The sequence below is a fragment of the Pseudopodoces humilis genome, chromosome 1 (assembly GCF_049639895.1).
Source record: "Pseudopodoces humilis isolate 2021_Gansu_Grassland_sample_001 chromosome 1, ASM4963989v1, whole genome shotgun sequence".
NCBI classification, from domain to species: Eukaryota; Metazoa; Chordata; class Aves; order Passeriformes; family Paridae; genus Pseudopodoces; species Pseudopodoces humilis.
Genome location: NC_142200.1, coordinates 86,063,164 through 86,084,178, shown reverse-complemented (window position 1 = coordinate 86,084,178; position 21,015 = coordinate 86,063,164). Strand labels below are relative to the sequence as shown.

The 21,015-nt window shown below is 40.4% G+C and overlaps 1 protein-coding gene across 2 annotated transcripts in view; it reads left to right on the top strand.

Annotated features, from left to right (window-relative positions):
- The window catches only part of F13A1 (coagulation factor XIII A chain), a 58,066-nt gene that overhangs the window by 28,108 nt on the left and 8,943 nt on the right, over positions 1 to 21,015 (top strand). For both annotated transcript variants that reach the window (XM_005525312.3, XM_088064501.1), the window contains exons 6-12: positions 3,005 to 3,112; positions 5,594 to 5,768; positions 8,860 to 8,998; positions 15,608 to 15,711; positions 16,514 to 16,602; positions 17,471 to 17,624; positions 18,199 to 18,486. In XM_005525312.3, coding sequence (XP_005525369.2) covers positions 3,005 to 3,112; positions 5,594 to 5,768; positions 8,860 to 8,998; positions 15,608 to 15,711; positions 16,514 to 16,602; positions 17,471 to 17,624; positions 18,199 to 18,486 — 1,057 coding nt within the window. The remainder of the gene's footprint in view (positions 1 to 3,004; positions 3,113 to 5,593; positions 5,769 to 8,859; positions 8,999 to 15,607; positions 15,712 to 16,513; positions 16,603 to 17,470; positions 17,625 to 18,198; positions 18,487 to 21,015) is intronic.

The following is a 21,015-nucleotide window of genomic DNA, read 5'->3' as shown; positions in this document are numbered from 1 at the left end:
TTCTGAAAGCTGCTGTCTATAATGAAAAGCATCAACACAAGAGGGGAAAAGGCAAGAAACATGGACAGAGAAAGAGAAAACAACAGAACAATGGAAACATGGCTGCAATGAATGAGGATGGAGGTGTTCCTTGTAACATGACTGTGATCCCTCCTAAGAAACTGTAAAAGTCAGTCACTCAGAAAATTCTGTGGAGGATTCAGGGGAAATTTGGCTTTGGAAGAAATGTAGGCACATAGGAGTTCTCTAGCAGAAAAATATCAAAGTTGGATGCTATATCGATCATTTCATGTTGATTTTTGGTTTTGTGAGAAAAATAAAATAACACAGGTGAGTAGAGTTCTGTTGCCATTGTGATTTCTCTCTTCCACACATTGATCTGCCTTAGTTTGGAAACCCACTGTGCCCATGTGATTCTACAGCACATGCATTTGGTCAGACCAGACCACAGGCAATATGAGTTCTGCCTGCAACTGACTGTGAGAAACACAGCCTTAAGTCTACCAGTGCAAGAAGTGACACAGCCTCTCTTACTTTGGTTTAAATGGAAGCTCATCTATTAGAAAGAGTTTAGCGTGCAGGAGGATGCCCAGGACAGCTTTGTGTGTTGCTCTCTAACACAAGTCATATCTATGTGCACTTCATCTGTGTGCTTTCTCGTGCCTTATTTTCCACCTGCTTTTTTTTCCCATGTGGATTTACCAAAGCTCTTTATTCCTGAAATAGGTTTATTTTCATTTCAGCTTCAATTGAACAGACAGGAACTGTGCCTGGATCAGGTTCACTCACCTGTCCTAGCTGCCCTGCCTACTACTTCTCTGGTTCCTCTGATATTTCAGAGACGTACAGCCTTATAACTGCAATTTTTCTATTCCACTTCCCTCTAGGTAGGATTTTCTTGCCAAGAGTGAGGGTAGAAAACTGATTTAGTTTGATTTAATATTTTTAAATCCCTGAATAGTCAAGAAGGGCAAAACTGGACTTAGTGTTAAGGCTACTCTGCATCCTACACTACTGCAACTGTGCAAGCCAGCTAGCCCTTGCAGCTTGTCCTCTCTTCCCTGTTAATCCAGTTATTTCACAAGTATTCATGTCACTTTGTAAATGCTAAGGTGGAAGGCAACAACTCTGGTAGATATTTATTTCTGCTTTATTCTTTCTGTATATACTGGCAAGATTGACGGTGTCTCATAAACTGTAGATGAGAAAAGTTTAATTTGCAGGGTAAACCTTTTATTGATCTAACCTAGGTCTGATTAATTGAAGTGCAGATAGCAGATTTTGATCCTGGTAAAAGATTGTTGGGCCAGACCAGAAGAAAAGTGAATTTGAGCCAGGAAGGACAGGTGTGAGAGCCCAGAGTTTACATTTTCTGTTGTGAGGATTCTCCTTGGGAAGGAGGTTCTCCTCAGCACAGTCATTCACCCGACATTATTTGCATTACATCCCAATGGAATGGACTTGGATGTGCAATTATTCAGCTTCCCAGTAATGACAAAATACTACTAATAGGTCTCTGAGAAACACTGAACCCTGTTTCCCTATTCCCAAACACCATGAATTCAGTTTTGCTCAGGCTATAAAGTGATCATTAGCAAATACCTGCTCCAGAGAAAGTAATTCAGTGCAAGTGTGGGTGATGATGAGAGAGGTGTGCTGCCTCAGACGAAGTCTGCTGAAAAGGATCCATATGGCAGTGGTATCCTCAAGGCAGAAGCAAAGGACTTCCATTGGCCAGGAAATGGTTGAAGATGGTGAAACACCATGGTGTTTCCCCTTTCTTGGCTTATGCCAGAGTTCAGCTGCTGTCTACGATGTCACTTTTGTCCCTCCCATCTTACCTGCTCTATCAGCAGCAGTCTTTACTCTTTGGGGCTTCCTTTTCAGCTCTCTGACCTCACTCTTCATTCTCCTCTCCCCAGACTGCCAAACTTGCTCACTTTGTTCAGGAGGCAAAATTCAGGATGGCCTTATCTGCCTAGGAGCCCTAAACCAGGCTGCAGAGAGTTAGGAAATCAATCCAGCTCTAGTAGCAGCATGAGAGCAAAAATCCTGTTAGCATGAATAATACCTTTCAGGATGCCAGCATAGTACATAAAAACTAACACCATGGAGTTTCTTTCACAGCCTTGAATGTTAATATAAGTTTGTATATCTAGAAGGTATTTGTTTTATTATTGTGAATTTCCCTGTCTCCTACCATTTTCCAGGGGACAGAGGTATTTTCCTTTGCTATGCAGTTTCTTCTAAGGAAAATGAAATACATAGCAGGGCAAGTTCTGTGACAAATGGTTTCTGGTCTATTTAGACACCTCTGCCCTCAATTCATTCTTGTGCTTGTTCATGCTAGATTGAAAAAAATGTACCTTTTCACTCTATTTTTGAAGAAGGCTGCTTTAGGTCACTTGGTATTTCTGATGTCTACATTTTGTAGACCAGGATTAATCTATATAATAAGCTTTTGGCTTGTCAATTTTAAACAGATTTTAAAAATAACTTTGAAATACAAGTGTCTTCAGATAACCACTGGCAAACCACTTATTGTTCAGGTTCCTAGCAATGCATCGGCTGTGTCAGAGAAGTCCTGAAATTAGCAGGTCTGGAATCTGTGAAGGACATAAAGTCCTTTGCAAGTAGACAAGCTTCTTGTAGTTATTATTATAGTGCTCTCCTATTATATATTTGTTAGCACTTAAGATTTCATGTCCTGTCAGAAAGTCTGTGTTGTCATTTCAACCTTCTGGAAACTGGACTGAGACTGAATTGAAAATTGCACTCTCTTCCCTCACAGCCTCTCACATTTTTATTTATTTTTTCCCACACATGGGGGATTATTCCAGAAGAAAATTTCTGTTGTTAAAACACAGAGCTCTGATATGACCAGCTAATTTTGAAACTGATCAGCAATTATAACAACAGGGGAAAATAGATTTGCCTGTTCTTCCCAGAATAAAAAATTAGTCAATTTTTCCCCTGTGTCCCTTTTTTTTTTCTTTTTATCTAGTTTGAAGAAAACATTCTGGATGCTTGCCTGTTCCTGATGGACAAGGCAGAACTGGAGCTCTCTGGTCGTGGAAACCCAATCAAAATCTGCCGTATTGCCTCAGCAGTGGTATGTAATGGATGCCTAATACATGTCAGAAGGGACTCATAAATCAAAGCTGGGCTGATTTAACTGGTCCTCTTGTCCTGATGTGCTCTCTACAACACACAACAGATCAGTTGTCCATTCTGACAATTGTCCATTCTGTGGACAAAAGTTCAGCACTAAAGTTCAAGCAACTTCTGTTGGCTCACTGCCTTTTCCTGAGAATGGCGCCTCACTGGTGGGAAAGCCACTTTTAGACATTGCACTCCAGTCATAAACATTCCTTATGTGACAATGTGCTCATTTTCCAGTAGCTAATATAATTGAGAAAGCTGTTTCTGCTCTGGAAAATACAGTGGCTTCATGGGCGGAATTTTGGATGGGGAACTGAGGGACTTGATGTGGACTCCAGCTCTAACCTCAATGGGGTCTTCGAACACTGCAATGGTGCGTGTTCTGTCTGATCCAAGCCCCAGATGACCTAATCAGGCTGAGAACAGTTATGTAAGTGGGCTGCTTTGGCCCCAGATGAAAACACTGTGGGAACTGTTCTCTGTAACCTGAGGACCACAAAACATACCCCACTCAGAATGAAAATACCTAAAATAACTGAGAAGACTATCCAGACCTTCATTCTTTCCAGTTGCCAGGCACCAGGAATCATACCATGGGTGCAAGAGCAGTCCCATCCCTAATATTCAAGGTGCTAGACTCATCCAGGTTGTGGAAAACAGAGTCTGAGTCCTCTCTTTTGCCTTGCTAGAGGTCTGAACTGTTGTTTCTGCTTCCCAGAATAATACTCTAGTCACTGAGCTAGAGTAATTAGATATTCTCCTGAGCCAGCTACTAAAATAGACTGTCCACAAAACATGGCTTCTGGAGATGATGCTTTAACCCACCTGTTATAGTATTTGCCCAGGCTTTAAGAAAATGAGCTTTTTGTCTTAGAAGACATGGAAGTGGGATCTCCAGCCTCTTAATCTTGCATGGTATATAGAACAGCTTCAGCAAGGAATATTGAGAACACTTCTACTTCTCTTTGTCTTTTAACATTTTAGTTAGTTCTTTCACCCCAGACATTAGAAATACAGCTTTGTACCTTTGGCTAGAAGAAAGAATCAAATGTTGTTTCCTCACCCCTGAACTAGTAGATGTAAAAGTCCCTCATATAAGGACTGTGGAAGTCCTCAGGACAGAATTACACAAAGTTTATGAATCCAAATAGGGTTTGGATATTAGCTAGGTTTTGAGCAACTCAACGTTTTAGAGAAATGGAGGAGTTCACCATTGGAAATCCAGGACTTAGTAGACTTTAGGGCTAGTCTGTAGAATTGGGCCATAACTGGGTAGGGGCTTTGGTCATTGAAATCTGGACCTGAATAAGAAGTGGGCAAGAGGTGCTGAAATTCCACCTGTTACTTAACCTCATTCTTGCTCGAGCTGAAATGTGATAGAGTCGAATTAGTCTGAGGACATGCCCCCATGCTAGAATCCTTCTGAGGCTTTCTGGCATGTCAGAGCAGGAAGAGTCCCTCTCTTCTTCCACTCATTACAGTCAGAGTAGAGCCTGAAGACCAACATGTTGTCCTGTCCTTGAAGTGATTCTTTTTTTGGCATGTGTCCTGCACCAATGAGATGGGCACAACCTCTTAACCCTTTGGTTATGACTCTGAATACTTATCTCTGTTCAGTCCTAGAGTTCACAGGAAGTCGATTTTCTAATTATAAAACAGTAGTTAATGCATCCAAAAGCTTTTAAATGAGAATTGTGATTTATTTGGCTAGTGTGTAGCTGTTCCACATTAGCATAATTAAAAGGTACAGAGTGAATGAGCTTTTTGCAGAGGCTCAACTGGTTTGGTTCAAATTGCAGCTAGGAGATATATTGTTCGTTAATGCCTATCAGTATAGCCATTAGTCAGCAAAACTCTTTGCTTTGTGTAATCTTACCAGAGGAAAACTTACACAACAAATTCAAATTCCTTCTTGTTTTCATGTGTGCCAGACCAAAGAAATTAGTTTCTACTCTAAAAATAACAGTGGACTGGTTCTCCTCTCAATCCATTGTAAATCAGGAATGAATTAATTAAAATCTCTGGGCTGATATGAGCAGAAAACAGATGATGGAACGAATATAGCTTAATATATACAAGGCTTGCTTACCAGTGTATAACTGATTGCATTTATTAAAAATATGTAACAATAAGCATGTTAAATGTTAATAAAACTCAGTAACTGTCAACGTCGATACTCAGTGTGGTGATTTAATTTCAGATTTATTTTTAAATCTGACCTTCATTCAGAATTGTTCAGTGATGGAGAATCCATGGCCCTTAGCAAGATTGTCCTATTTATCCCCTACCTTCATAATGAAACACTTCTGTATTACTTTCTAGCCTAAACTTGGCTATATTCACTCTTTCTCATCCTATCAGTTTGCTGAGTTAAAGAGCTTTTTATTATTCCATTTCTGACATCTCTAATGCTCATTTCCTTTGATTTTAGATTAACTCCAGGGATGATGATGGTGTGATTGCTGGATCCTGGACCAATAGTTATGATTATGGTGTTCCACCTTCAGCCTGGACGGGAAGTGTGGACATTCTCTTGGAGTATTACAGTTCTAAGCAGCCTGTCCGATATGGCCAGTGCTGGGTCTTCGCTGGTGTCTTCAACACGTGTAGGTATCAGTGAGAAAAGCTGCAAGCTGCTATGTGGCTCCTGCTCAACAGAGTTTTTGGGTAAAATTAACTAAAACATCTCCTAGCTCTGTGCTGTTCAGGAATAAATAGTAGAGATACTTTAAAATACATGGCTAAAATAGATGGTCTTTAAATAAACATCTGGTGTGTCCTTCAGGTCAGCTGCTCTTCCACACAAATCTGTTAACTATTTATTGGCTCAGTGAAACAAATCTGTAAACTATTTATTGGCTCAGTGAAATGCCTTCAGTGACTCATGAGGTTACGTTTGTGTGAAAGAAAGTTGAGTCCTTCTTTTCTGTCAAGAATTCTTAGACAGAGTGCTTGTTGTCTAGACCCAAAAGATTAATTGCCACCCAGTATGTGATATGCGATGGTGTTTCTGCTCCAGAAAAGCCAAATATCACCTACTGAGGATTGCTCCTGGGAAAACTGAGGTGCATTGTCTCAGCACCTGGTAACTGAGCACTGTTAACATTTTGTATGGTGTTTATGAGCCAGAAGAATGGAGAAAACAAATGATGGCCTAGTTTAGGAAATGTCTAGCACTGACTGCAAGGTTAAGTCTAAACACATTTGGCTAAACTAGAGTTCTAGCAGCTGCGGTAAGCAGAGTGCTGCAGGTCATAAAAACCAGTGGGGAAAGCAGCGTTGGATTGGTCCCATATTTTGACTGTCTAGCACTTTCTAACATCATTTGCTTATGCACAAGACCACACTTTGTGGCCTCCTATGGAGTTGCTCCAACAGGTCCATGTCCTTCCTATGCTGGGGACCTCAGAGCTGGAGGCAGCTCTCCAGGTGGGGTCTCAGCATTGCAGAGTGACAGAAACCTCTCCCTTGGCCTGCTGGCCACGCTGCTTCGGATGCAGCCCAGGACACACCTGGCTTTTTGGGCTGTGAGTGCACATTGCCTGGTTATGTTGAACCTCTCACAATGGGTTTGAAAAGTTCATGCTGATGTTTTTTGTGGATGCAATTCCTCACAGTGGATTCCATGGGCCGCTTTGTCTTCTCTGCTCTGTTGCCTTATCTGGATTTCTCTTGATCACAGAGAGGCACACACACCTCCCAGTTCTCCCACCTTCCCCCCACATTTGCCCTGAATCACCACTATGCAATAATTTGCCTGCAGGCCACTGTGAAACTGGGGCGATTCAGCAGAGGCGTATTTATCTGGGGCAAAACTAGGCTTGGTGTGCTGACTAAGTGAGTCAAGTCAGGGGCCTGGCGCTTCGCACTGCGAGTATAAAGTTTGTTGAGCATTATGAAATGCAAATGTTGTCCAGTGGCTGATCTGATGATAGCCGCTGACACATCCAGCTGCTGACACTGCACAGGGGACAGCGAAGGTCCGAACAATCACCTCAAAAGTACCAGGGCTGTTTTGAGGTGGTTTTGAGTCTCTCTCATCTGTCAATGTTTTAGCACTGTGACCAGTCCAGCTTTCCAAGGTCACTATATTGTACACTCCAGATACTCATCTGTTAAAAATGCTAAAACATTCCAAAAAATGGTCATTAATCTTGAAATTGTCAGACAAATTATTTCCAATGAGCCCTGATGGCTCATGTGCTGGAAGCCTGGGAGGGCACTTGAATTAAGTTTAATCAATAGGTACATATGGTATTGGATGCATCCAGGTAATTTTTCATCCAGGAACTTGAAACGAATGTGCAGTGTTACACTTTATTGGGAGTCACAGTAGTGACAGTAATGAATATACAAAACCCAGCAGTAGCAGCAAGGCTGTTCAACTCTGCAGCATTGAAACTATTTTTAAATAGGATTTTTAATAAATTTTTTCCCTTAAAAAAACCACAAAAACCACAAAAAACCCACCACCATCACAACCACCAGAAATGAATAAAAAAAAAAAAAAAAAAACCCAACAGAATAATTTAAAAAAAATCCAAAAGAAACAAACTAACAAAACTGAAACAAAACCCCCAAAAACCCCCATCAACCACCAAAAACCCCTCACCCTCTGCTTTCTGCACAACCATGTTGGTGGCTAAATTGAAAGCCAGGAACTTTTTCTGGCTGAGACAAAGTATGTCATCTGGAGTAGCTGAGATGATGTGTCATCCCACAGACCCATTCCCCTAGCTAGGGGAGGTGCTTCATGCCTATTTATCTGCCAGGGTACACAACAAACACAGAAGCCTACTGATGCACTCTTGCAGACTATGGACATAGCTGTAGCACTTCCGCAGTTTTTCCACATCTCTTAAATTTTCCACCTAGAAAATGGTAAGAAGTGTCATCAGTGCTTTGTTGTGATGGTATGAGAGTTAGGGCTTTTTTTTTGATCCTCCTTTTAAGGTCTTCTATTGGAAGGGACTGTTGACTCCAAAATGCTGTTACTTAGCAGGCAATATGAATTATGTAATGCATTTTATTCAGATTTTCAAACCTTGTCATTTCAATTGCAAAAAATGCAGCTTTTCCCCATTGTTAGCAATCATTTCTTCTTTATTCTTTCTGTTCTCCAGATCCCTTCTGACAGCAGACATCAAACAGGAAAACTCCAAGTCAATCAAACGGAGATATTTTCTATTAATTTTCTTTTTAGCAGTCATAATTCTCCTGAGTCACTGATAGTAAGACACCTAATATATTGTGTATCTCTTGCAAGCTTGAACTTCTTTATCTTTGTACCACATTTAAATCACATTTGGCCATGCAGCTTACCCATTGCACCCAGATTTGACCTGAAATTCTGTGATGTGGTCACTATGCAAAGCTGCTTTAAAACTATTGGTAATCAGCTGCTTCAGTTATAACCCTTGTACCAATACTCATCTTTAATGCTCATAATTTTGGGACCAAATGAAATATTTAGCATGTGCAATATAAAGAAAAGATAGGAGGAATTATTTGGGTTGATTTGATTGAGTTTTCTATCAATTTATTATAGAATTTATTCTATTTATTTTAAAATTTTATTCTAGTTATTAATAAATTTTATTTTATTCTAGTTATTAATATTTCTGTCCTCTCATCCTGTCATCTGTGAATGCAGTCATCATATTTGTCCTTCTCATCACACTTCTGTCTTTGCCACAGTTCTGAGATGCTTGGGGATACCTGCAAGACTCATTACCAACTATTCTTCTGCCCATGATAACAATGCCAATTTACGGTTGGACTTCTTTTTGGATGATGAAGGAAAAGTGGACACCAAACTTACAAAAGATTCTGTCTGGTGAGTCCTCCTGGAAAATTACTTTAATGTGCCAATGATAAAAGTAGTAAAAAAACATGATGGCAATGACTGTATTGTGTTTATTTCTCTGTGCATTGAGGAAAACTGCTGGCTTATGTGAAACAGAATGAATGAATTGTTGGTAGGCTGACTAATATGAAGCTTTGTTGTGTAAACAAGCAACGTCTGGGAGGATTCTGCTATTAATGTTACCACACAGTGCTCATTTAAGCACACTGGAGAGCTGGAATGGGCTTGTTCTCCTCGGGACCAGCTTTTTCTAAATAAAAACAAGGGGGTAGGATGGGCACTTCCATCCTTCTGGAGCCAGGCTCCAAGGGGTACCTCAATATCTATGGAAAAACACCCTTCTTGATCTGCTTGTGCCCAGTTTCCATATTTGTAGACTGGTTTTACATTGTGTGCGCACAGTCATTGTTGCAAAGAGGTGTTTTCCAAAATAAACCCAACTCAAGTGAAAAAGAAACAAGTGAAGGTATCATAAAAGATACTGAAATGCAATCACCAGATTTATAAAAAGAAAACTCCCTGGGTTAAGAGGAGGAGTTTACACATTCTTTTTAAGAAGGCAGTCCTCTAACTGGCTCTTCATTCTCTCTGTCTTCTGTCTGACAGGAATAGTGTAGCATATATTGATTATATACTCTGTGTGGGATATTGGCCCTCAAGCCTCTCCTCCTCAGAGTGAAGGAATGAATGTGACCTCTACATTCCTATATCCAGGAGGTACTTGTCATATTCAATGTTAATATACCAGAACTTGTGTCAATGATACCTCCAACTCATTAGCATAGCAGCTCATCAGTATGTTTCATTAATAACTTAATCTCTGGAAGTCTTTGTATTAAAACTGTAATAAACCCACTATGTGGTGGAGGAATAGACTGAACCTATTGCTGTGACATCTTTTATGTGATTTCCATAATCAAGAGGAAATCTAAGGGGAAAGCAGGTTCATTTACATGTGACACTTGTGTCACAGCAAAAGAGAGTAGTTGAGACTAGAAGGGACCCTTGGAAGTCACCCAACCCTCCTGCCCAAAGCACTGTCAGCTAGAACAGGTTGCTCAGGTCTGTGTCAAGTTGGGCTTTGAGTATCTCCAAGGATAGGCAACCCACAACTTCTCTGGGGAACTTGTGCCAGTGCTCAACCATTTTCACAGTAAGAAAAGTGTTTCCTGATCTTCAGACAGATTTTTCTGTGTTTCAGTATGTGCCCATTGTTGTCCTGTCCTTGGGCTACTGAGAAGAGTCTGGCTCTGTCTTCTTTCCCTTAACTCCCTAACCAGGAATTTATACACACAGATAAGATCCTACTCAGCCTTCCTATCTTCAGACTAAACAATCCCAGCTGCCCTAGTTTCTCCTTGTGTACAATCTTTTATCAGCCATTCCTTCCAGTTTTCTTTATCAGCAAACTTGCTGTGGGTACAGTGGGTCTCATAATCCTGATCATTAATGAAGATGTTCAGCAGTGTCAGACCCAGTATTAACCCCTGGGGTACACAACTAATGACTGAGCTCCAGCTGGGGTGATGTTCACTACTGATTCCAACCCTCTGATCCCAGCAATTCAGCCAGTTTTCAATATATCTTCTTTCAATATATCAAACACTGTCCATTTGTCTAGTCTATACTTCAAAGGTTTGTCTGTGAGGATGTTCTGGAAGATGCCACTAAAGTCAAAAGGACCAACCCCATGCACTGGTCTCCCCTTTTTCCTTTCAGTCACTTGTTTCATCAGAAAAGGCTCTCAGGTTTGTCAGGCACAGCTGGCTGCTTGTAAATCCATGCTGACTACTGCCAATCACCCAGTTCTTAATATGTTTGGAAATGTTTTCCAGAAGAACTTGCTCTTTACCTTCCTAGAGATCAAAGGGAAGTGACAAGTCTGTCTCTCCCTGGATACTCCTCTCTCTTGAAGAACAGAACAATATTTAATTTCCTCCAGTCCACAGGAACTTCCTCCAATTACCATGATCTTTTGAAGATAGATATGAGTGGTCTTACAGTGACATTGGCAAGCTCCTCAGCATTTTTTATGAGATTACCTCATATTTTCCATCAGATCCATTGGACTTGTGTGTGTTCAGTTTGTTTAACCATTCTCTATCTTGTTAGATGTCTAGTTTTCATTATTCCAAACCTCCACACTGGTCTCATGGGCTGTGATTCCTGAGGGCAAATAATAGCAGTAAACACCAGGGTAAAGAAGACACTGAATGCTATCTCCTAATCCTTTGTCACCAGATTGCCTGCTGTGTTCAACAGCAGAGCCACATTCTGTAGACTTCCTTTTGACATCTGCTTGTGTTTGTTGCAGCTCCTCACATCCCTTGACATACTTGGTTTGCTCTGTTCTGGCTTTCCTATACCTGTGCCGGCATGCTCAGACAGTGACTTTGTTTTCCTCCTGGTCACCTGTCTACACTCTCCCCTCTTTCTTAAGCACCTTTCTTTTATTTTACATTTAATTGTGGACTTGTGCCACTTTTGGTTGATTTCCTGCACACAAGGATGGACTATTCTTAAGTCTGGAGGAGGTGACTCTTGAAAAACAACCAGCTCTTGTGCATCCATCTACTCAGAACTGCCTCCTGTGGGATTCTTCCAAGCAGAACCTTAAACATGTTAAAGTGTGTTCTCCTGTGATCCAGAGCTGTGGTCCTGATATTTGTCTTGTTGCCTCCTGTTAGTATTATTGGGCAGTTTTGCTTGTTGTCTGTGAGACAGAAGGACCTCAGCATGTCTCATGGGGCTGGTCCTTTTATGGAACAGAGAGCTGTAAAGGAGAAGTCTTCTGAAACCTCCTCTGCCTATAAAAGATGTGTAACAAGAGCCAGTGGCTGGGTGCCTCAGTGCTCCATTTATACACACCCAGTAATGGATCATTACCATGCTCTACAATTTTCATTGTCTCATTCCTTCTCTCCTTCTTCTACCCTGATCTATGAAATACATCCCACCAACTTATGACACTTCCTTTTACTTCTCTACCTCTATTTTTCCCATTTGTTTCACAAGGCGTCTTAATTTAATCTCTTTTCTCCTGCATTCTTTTGGGACAGGGTCAGATCATCCAAAATCATCCTAGTCCCAATGAAATCCATATGCAATTTTACACCAGCATTTCACCCTTCCATCCTACATTGCTTTTCCTTAACTTGATAACTTTTTTAACTGCCTTGTTCATCCTTTTATCCTCCCAGCGCATTTATTAGTACATGGTGCACATAACCCTTTGGGCATGACTTAATATATACACCTCTTTTCATTTCTCCTCTGTGTCCTTTCTTTTCATTACTCTGTAACACTCCTTGGTAGCCCACATGCTGACTTCTAATGACTTGTGTCTTAACCCTGATTTTATTTTTAATGTCTCTATTATTTCTTTTTTTAAGAGGACAAGCTCAAGGTATTTATAATGATTTTTTAAAATGCATTTCTCACTTTTATTTATAATCTCTTGCAAACTGGAAGCAAAAATCTTTTTCTTTATTAATATATCATTTATATTGTACTCTAGCCTTGTATTGCTGGAGCTGATCTGTGTTCAGGTCTTAAATACTCTCAGACTTCAGGGATTCTTGGAGCCAGGATTTTTAGTCCAATCAATCTCTGAGTGTGGGGCTCCCTCTGAATGTTATCTGACATTTATTTATTTTTATTAAAGATTGTCTTCTCCCTCAGGATAGGAAAGAACATCACCACTAACAAAACACATATACAAAATTACACAGACTTTGCAAAAAGTTATTTTTATAAATCTGGCCGGATTTGGGACCATCAGTACTGTCTGTTCTCCTTGTCTTTCTTAATGATGATATAAAGACACTTAAAGAATATCTGTCTTGGATGGGAATCAAAACTCACTCCTACTGTGAGGTCCAAGCAGATCACCAGCAGCATCTCAGCAGAAATTTGCTTGATGTCACCCAATCCCATGGGAGTTCATCCATGTCCAGGAGACACGGGCTGTGGAGAATGCCCTTCTGAGACCTCTGCTCTCCTATTTACGCCCAGATCACTTGGCTCTAATTTTTCAACAATATTGTCAGTGGCTGACCCTAGCAGTCCCTGACGACCTCAATGCCTGAACTTGTTAGCTCATAAAAGGGCAGCAGCTGCTTCCAGCATGTGCCTGTCCCATAAGCAATACAAACTACCATTCTTGAATTGTCTTCCAGGCATAAAACCCACCTGGTCATTTTTTATTAATTTCCCCATTGCTTTGTTTAGTCTATGCGTAATTATCTGTGTAAATATTTAATGGTCACTACATTGATCTCTATTGCCATTCTTGCTTTCTTTAATGTCTCAGGCTTGCTGCAGAATACAAGAATTATAGAATCAGTTCAACAAATTAAGGCCACGGAATCAGCTCCTCAGCTATGCTCACTTGTATAGGAAAGTTTCTGCTAGCGTTGGAAAGGCAAATGTTTCCCTCATCCTCCTTCCCTTAATGCTCACTGCTCTATAAGCAGTGTCTTTCTGTCCACTCAGATTTTATGTCCTTATGTGTATTTGTTATTTGCATGGCAGCAGACCTAAAGAAATTGCCATCCTGTTGTGTCCAGCACTACACCAATAGAAACCAGAAAGAAAGGTCTTGTCCCTAAGACAAATACAGGACAAAATATAGAAAAACTTTGTTACCTGATTAAAGAACTGAAGTAGATCTGCCATTTTCCACCCTCTTACCCCCTCTCCCAGCTTGTTTTTATCATCTTTTCCTTTTGCCTGCTCTTCAGGTTCTTCTTTTGCAGAATGTAATGCCAGTGACACATCTGACTTTGATTCAAGGTGAACCAGTGAAGGCTTCAGGGCAGGGATTGTCTTTCTCATATGTTGGCATAGCAGTTTGCAAATACCCACCTTCCATGAAGTGTGTCCCCATTCTCGGGTAGCCCTCAGCAAAGTTCCACGAGCATGATTCAGCACTGACTACCCTCAGCAGCATAAAAAATTCTCTGAGTGTGCGTCATTTTCCTTGAATAATTCCTTTTTCTGTAGTGCTGCTTCATTAACTCTCCTAACTGACAAGTTTTACCCTGATCCAAGCTTTCATTTCCACTTTGAAATGTCTTGTTAGACAAGCTTCAGATCCTTCTGACTGCTTCATAGCTAGTTTTCACCTATTATTAATATGGTCAGAGTTTAACAATCCCCATTTTGGTTGCTAATATTGCGTGTACTAGAGGCTATATCAGCAGCTACACAGATGTAATTTTATTCAGATCTGCTGTAGGATATGTATAATTTGCAAGCAAAATCGCCCCTTTCTCTACTCTTTCCTTCTTTTATTTTTTGCAGTAATGAAATTCAAACACTTTTCAGGCTTTACTGCAAGACCCTCTTTCCAGATTATCTTTTTTTCTTGCTAACACTCTCCCTTGAGTGTCAGTAGCATTGCAGGAAGTTACAACATCTGTCCATCTTTTCTTCTCATCCTTGAAACACCCAGGGCAGACTGTGATGGTGCTGTGCTGGTTTTTTTAATTCTCCTGAGGATCCAGCCAGGTGAGAGCATTTTAACCCTGAGAGCCTAGATGAACTATGTTACCGCTGAAGATGAATAGATCACACGGACACAGGTCGAGGTGTGGTGAAAGAAAGAGCAGAGTTTATTTTTCCTCCCAGGATTTATAGGCTTTTGACAATGGCCAGGGATTGGATGGTCAGGGTAACACTTTCTCATTGCACTGGCCATGAGAGATGCCCATTACAAGACGTGTAACAGAAAGAATGTACACATATCTATGTTTACAGTTTCTCTCCTGGGAAAGTCTTTAGAAAACTATGTTAGCAAGCTCAGAAGCTGAGTTTTCAGGGCGACAGAACTACTCTCAGAATTTTATTTTTTGGGTCACTGTCCTGGTCCCTAAAGATGCAAGTTGCCCCACAGTGGTTGTAGGGGGGTTTTATGAAAAGTATGCTTTAGGACCTCTGACACCATGCATTGGCATGACACATGAGGGACAACTTACAAAGAATCCACAGGGAAGATAGTTTTAGAAAGGCTATGCAGGGTCTTTTTCTCAATCAACGTGGAAGCCAGCAAAGCATGCTTGTTTTGAGCCACGAAAACAAAGCTACACATTGTACATTGCAGAGTTGATCCCAAATCTCTTCACAAGAGATGCCAAAGCTTCAGTCTGAATAATTATAAAGCAGACCATGTTTCATTGGCTTGAAGATTCAAAGTTTGCTTTAGCAGGCAGATTGAAGTGGAGGTGTCTGGCTGGAAAGGGATTCTTGTTTGTGTAGCTTTTCACATACCCCAACAATCTCCAAACACTGGCATATTTTCTGAGACATTTACACTAAGAACACATTAGAACAATCCAAAAAGCTTCTTGACTTTCAGTCAAGAAACTACAATGAAGGATTGTGGCTTTCGGGTTTTAACAGATAGGTACCAAACTTATAGACTTAAAAATCTGTTCTCTTAGAAGAGTAAACTTTTTTATCCCTGAATTGGCAAATGGTGTTATTGAAGCAATGCCAGGGCATAAATACACAGGATTTGTTTTGGTCTGTGTGTTTCTTTCCAAGAATTTAATATACTGGTCCCATCTCTTGTCAAAGGAATTATCATTGCTGGAACGAAGCTTGGATGACCAGACCTGACCTTCCCATTGGTTTTGGAGGATGGCAGGTTGTTGATGGGACACCTCAAGAAACCAGTGATGGTAATACTTCTTGAAGTCCTCCTTAGCTCACTTTCTAATGTTTGGGACCTCTGTTTCAAACACTAAGTTGATGATAGCTGAGCCAGTGGCACCTGGCATCATATGGCCAGTGACAACTTCTTGACCCAAATAACCACCCTCACCTCAGGGCCTTCTCCTGATTTGTTTTGAACTCTAAAATAAATCTATCCTTATTATAACACTGCTCATGATGCCCTGAGACACAAAATCCTGCCTGAGTAAAGTCCTGCTTGATCCACAAGAGATGTGATCCTGTTGCCAAAGATGGCTTCTCATGTTTTGGAGTACCTATACAGGCACCTGATCAAATTGGTTCTCCTTTACTTTATGCAGCCCTAACTAAGCTACATGATCAGGCAGTAGGCAGGAGAGACAAAAGAGTCATTGCTCTTTCTTTCCAGTCCTTAATTTCACAGCCCTTAAAATACAATCTTCTTAAATTTTTAGTGAGATCTTTGTCAGCCTGTGGTGTACCTGAGTTGTCCCAAAATTATCTGTTTTAACCAAAACCAGCTGTAACTGTATTTCAAGCACTTGAGACTTGCAGTGGATGTTATAGTGCCATTAAAGCTACCAAACCACCAGGTTGTTTCAGACTCGAGTCTGTGTTACCTACAGGGCTGGAAACAAAATTAAGCTTTTTGTTTCTTGGTCAGGAGCTCCTGTAAAGTATTAGGAGATTTTGTCAAACCCCAAGAATTCTTTTTCTTTGAGAAAACATAATATTTTTGCATGCTTTTAATTTATTTAGTCTCTCACTTTGTCTCTCTTCTCTCCATAGGTATGTACAGGTGTGGTCCAGCCTCAGTTCAAGCCATTAAACATGGTCACGTTTGTTTCCAATTTGATGCTCCTTTTGTCTATGCTGAGGTACATATGTGAAAATTTTTAGTGCAATGAATTATCTCAGTGAGACAGAAGGTAGGGCTCCACTTCAATTTATGGATTGAGAAGTTACTTCATGTACAGTTCACGTCACAGAACATTCTCATCATTATATTTTGACATACCAGCAGGTGTGATATGGCACTAATGAATGACAGAGATTTCTCTCAACTCTGCTTCCCAGTGTAATAATAAGAAAAATCTCCTCTGACTTCATTGAAACTTCAGGTTGTGGTCATTTTTCCTTCCAAGATTCAGCTATGCTGAATGGGTCACTAGCTCTAGCTAGTGGTGAATGTGTTACTAGCTCTAGCCGCTCATTCTCTTTGCTCACCACATTCCTTTTGGCTGCTGTGGGTCATGGAGATCTCACATGGGTGATTTGAATGACAGATCTGAGAGGAAAATATCTCAATAAGGAGATAGAGGGCCTGGTCTGGAGTTTTAACCTCTTGCATCACCAGAGGAGGCATGTCCAGAATTGAAATGCTTCAGGACAAGTTCCTCTCTAATTGAATTGTGAATGGCTTAGGACAGAAAAGAATGAAGATATTTTAGCTACTAAACATTCACCTCTCTATTTCTAAAGATTTACTTGGTACAGAAAATGTGTAGTAGTGCACCCCAAATTTGAATGACCTCTCTGTAACCTTCTAAACTTTACACTCTCTGTCATTCTGGAGCTGTGAATAGTGAAATGCATCTCAGCATATGACATGATTTTAAACATGAAATGTCGATATGAGTAATTAGTGGGACTTAAGTCAATGTGTCATTATTTTGGAGGAGATAGGCTGACTTCTCTTCCTCTCTACCTCCATATATCTCAATCTTCTTTCATTCAATTCCATAGGTGAATGGTGACATTTTTTACACAAGAATGGAGAAAAATGGAACTCAAGTGGTAGAAAACGTTGACACAACCCGTATTGGGCAGTTGATTGTGACCAAGGAAGTTGGAGGTGATGGAATGATGGACATTACTGAGGAGTACAAGTTCCGAGAAGGTAAACTGGAATGAGTTGGGACCATATGGATGTAGACTTATCTCAGTCAGACCCTGGACAATCTGTCCACTGAGGGAGCTTCATTAAAAGCTGCCAAAGTGCCCTCTGGAATTCTGTATATGTACAAAAACATCCATCTCAAAAACACTGTAGGTGTTTTGATAAGGCATAAACAAAACACAAACTTTGCTACTCTAAAATGCTTTTGAATAAGTAAGTTGTAGTAAAAATAAAGGCTAGTCATGGAGCAACTCAAATAATTCAAAACAATTCAAGGCTTTCTGTACGGATGTTTAGACTTTTCTTATTCAGGCCAGATGTTCACAGAGAGCAAACCAATGAAGCTGTATTGATAGGAATTCAGCTACATCAGTTTGTCTGGTATGGCTTTAATACCAGCTCCCTTGGTAGCTGTGAAGTTCTCCCACTGCTAGTGTCACCCCAGGAGGGTTCACTGTCATCATCCATTCATTTCAGCTACTACAAACTGTGGAAGGCACACACTTATGACAGGTAGGTGGGCTAACGCTGCTCTTCTGTTTCTTTTCTAAATCTGGTTTTCATTCATTCCTAGGCTCAGATGAGGAGAGACTGGCTCTTGAGACTGCTGTGATGTATGGTGTTAAAAAGCAAAGTATCCAAGATACCACGTACCAGCCACAGACAGATGTTGACATGGACTTCCAGGCACAAAAGGCAGTCCTTGGCCATGACTTTAAAGTCACTATAACTTTCAGGAACAAAAGTCGCAACTCCTACACTGCAACTACCTACCTTTCAGGCAACACAGTGTTTTATACAGGAGTCACAAAAAGTGAATTCAAGAAGCACTCTTTCAGTGTAAAACTGGAACCCTCTTCATGTAAGACTTGCACAGCTGTTTTCTGTGTTATTAACTGCTAGAAAAGTAACTGTTTTGTGTTATTTACTGTCACCATGGATAGATCCAATTCTAGTAGCTAGGGCTAGGATATTCCATTTGGTATCAGAAGGGTCCACTCCCTACCCTGGGCTGGATACCAGGGTCATTTAAAGTTGAGGCTGTTTTCTTCAGGCTGTTTCTTCCTGCATAATGCTCTTTTACACCAAGTTTCATGTCTGGGAATTAATTTTTCTTCTTTAGTACAAAAGAAATCAAAGGAGTACAGGTATTAAGCTGCAAGATACTGTTTTTCCTTTGAATTCCTTAATTTTCCTAGCAGCATTTCAGCAAGTGAAGGGGAAGTTCTGGTTCCACAGGGTGTCATGTACAGAGACAAAAAGGTGCATTTTCTGTCTTACCTGGTAGAAGCTGACAAGTTCTGAGTAGATTCAAGTGAATATCTGTCTTCGGAGGACTGTGCAGTTCAGGATTTCATATTTACAGTGATCTAAAAAGTTTATATGCAATGAGAATGTGCCATGATAGAACAGGGACATTTGTCAGCTGGGCAGGGACACCAAGGGACTTGAGAGCTGCTTGCTGATTCTTTCTAACTCTGTGGATCATTTGCAAGGGGCCTGGAAATGCACATTAGGTTGTTCCAATACATGCTCTCAAAACACAGTGTGAGGGTTTATAGTGACTTATATCAGTTACTAAATAATCTGAAATACTGCAAAACTTTTGGAGACTTGAATAGGTACAGTAAAAAAAATCAGTTTCAATAGTCTTGGTCTAAATTCTGTGCCGCTTCTTTGATGGGGGAAAATTCAGTCATCTTGTAGGAGAAGTGCCTGCTACATTTTCTGGCTGTGATTTGTGAATGGTTCCAGGACTTGTTTATGTCTGCTCTTGTACCAAAGGTCTGTGTAGGGTATTACTACCTAAAATACAGCTTCTGCAGTGCTTTGAGGATCACCTGGCCCCTCTCTGCAAGAAATGAAACTAATAGATGTTTAAACAATAATTCATTTTTTTCTAAGTTAAGTAAAAGCTAAGAAAAAGGCTTCTTGAAATAGTGCTGAAAACTCTGAATTGAGCAATGGTGAGAGAGTGCTGACTGGGGAGAGGCACCTGAAAGAGCAGAACATGGATTTTTATGTATGTGTACCAAGAGCATGTCCCTATCACTGCTTCTGTCCAATGAGACATTTTTAGTTATTCCCACTTTTCAAGGTGGGAGTTTGCTTATATCTGAGCTATGGTCATCAACTTGTGGGGCACTCTGTTCTGCAGCTGGACAAAAAACTCCTCAGAAATTACACCATTTCTGAAGGTGATACATGAAATTTGAGCATGAATTCTTTTACCTTTTCCTTGGAAAGAAGTACATGTGGAATCAGAAATAGTGTCTGAGCAGGTGGGCAGTGTGAAGGAAGGTAGTGTGATTATCTGCAAGTGCATGAGAACAATCTGTCAGGGATGAAATGGGAAGGTACCTTCCGAGGCACCCAAGCAGGATTTGTAGGCTTTGTTCAGGGCAAGAAGCATGTGTGTATATATGTGTGTATATATGTGCAACAAAAAATTACAAGGCTAAACAGATGTGTTAAAGGCATTCTTCCTGCCCAAAATACTGAAAGCATGAGGCAAACTAAGTTTTCAAACAGGAAATGAATGAATAATTCTCAGAATAATGATTAAAGAAATTGTGTGGGTTGAAAACATCTTTGAGGATTTGAATAGCTTAAACCTTCCAGTACCTTCAAAGGTGCTCTTGCACATACTGAGTTATATTTAGTTTTCTCTATTTTTTTGAAAAACTGTAAGGCAACTCAGTGTTGTGTCTCCCTTGGCTTTCCCAGTTACAGTAAGTGGTACTGACAACTTATCAGCACAACCAGTGCTAAGGCAATGGAACTCTATTCTTCTTTTTTTTTCCCTGCAATGATTAAATTTAAACAGAAAAGTTTGTCTTTTCTTCCATTGTAAAGTAAATTTCTCCAGGTTTATAACTAATTTATTTACTTATTTACTTCTCTGATGAGAAATACCTTGCCTGATTCATAATTTACGGTTAAAGGTATTATGGGAAATTCTTTTGCACAAGATAAAGAGTGAGAGGGAGGGAGCAGGAGGAGCACACCAAGTAAATTTAAGGCTGGCCTAGTAAATCCAGGTCAGGTGGCCACCAAGGGAATAGCTTTTAAACCAAATCAAGGAACTGGTTTTGATGTGAGCGGATCAAAAGAGCGAAAAGGGGTGAATGTCATTTACTCATGTTCAATTATCTCAGTGTTTACAAAGTATGTCATGTCACAAATACAATACAAATAACAGATAACAGTAATCATCATAGGTAACAGATGGGAGATCTTGATGTGTTTACCAGGGTTATAATGAATGTTTATAGAGAGGAGAGCTCCAGGTCTATATATTTTGCCTGGTCAGTTAGTTAGCAGGTCTGATTCTCTGCATCACATTCTCACACCATTGTTGGCCTGGGAATTGCAGTTCAATATAGTTAAA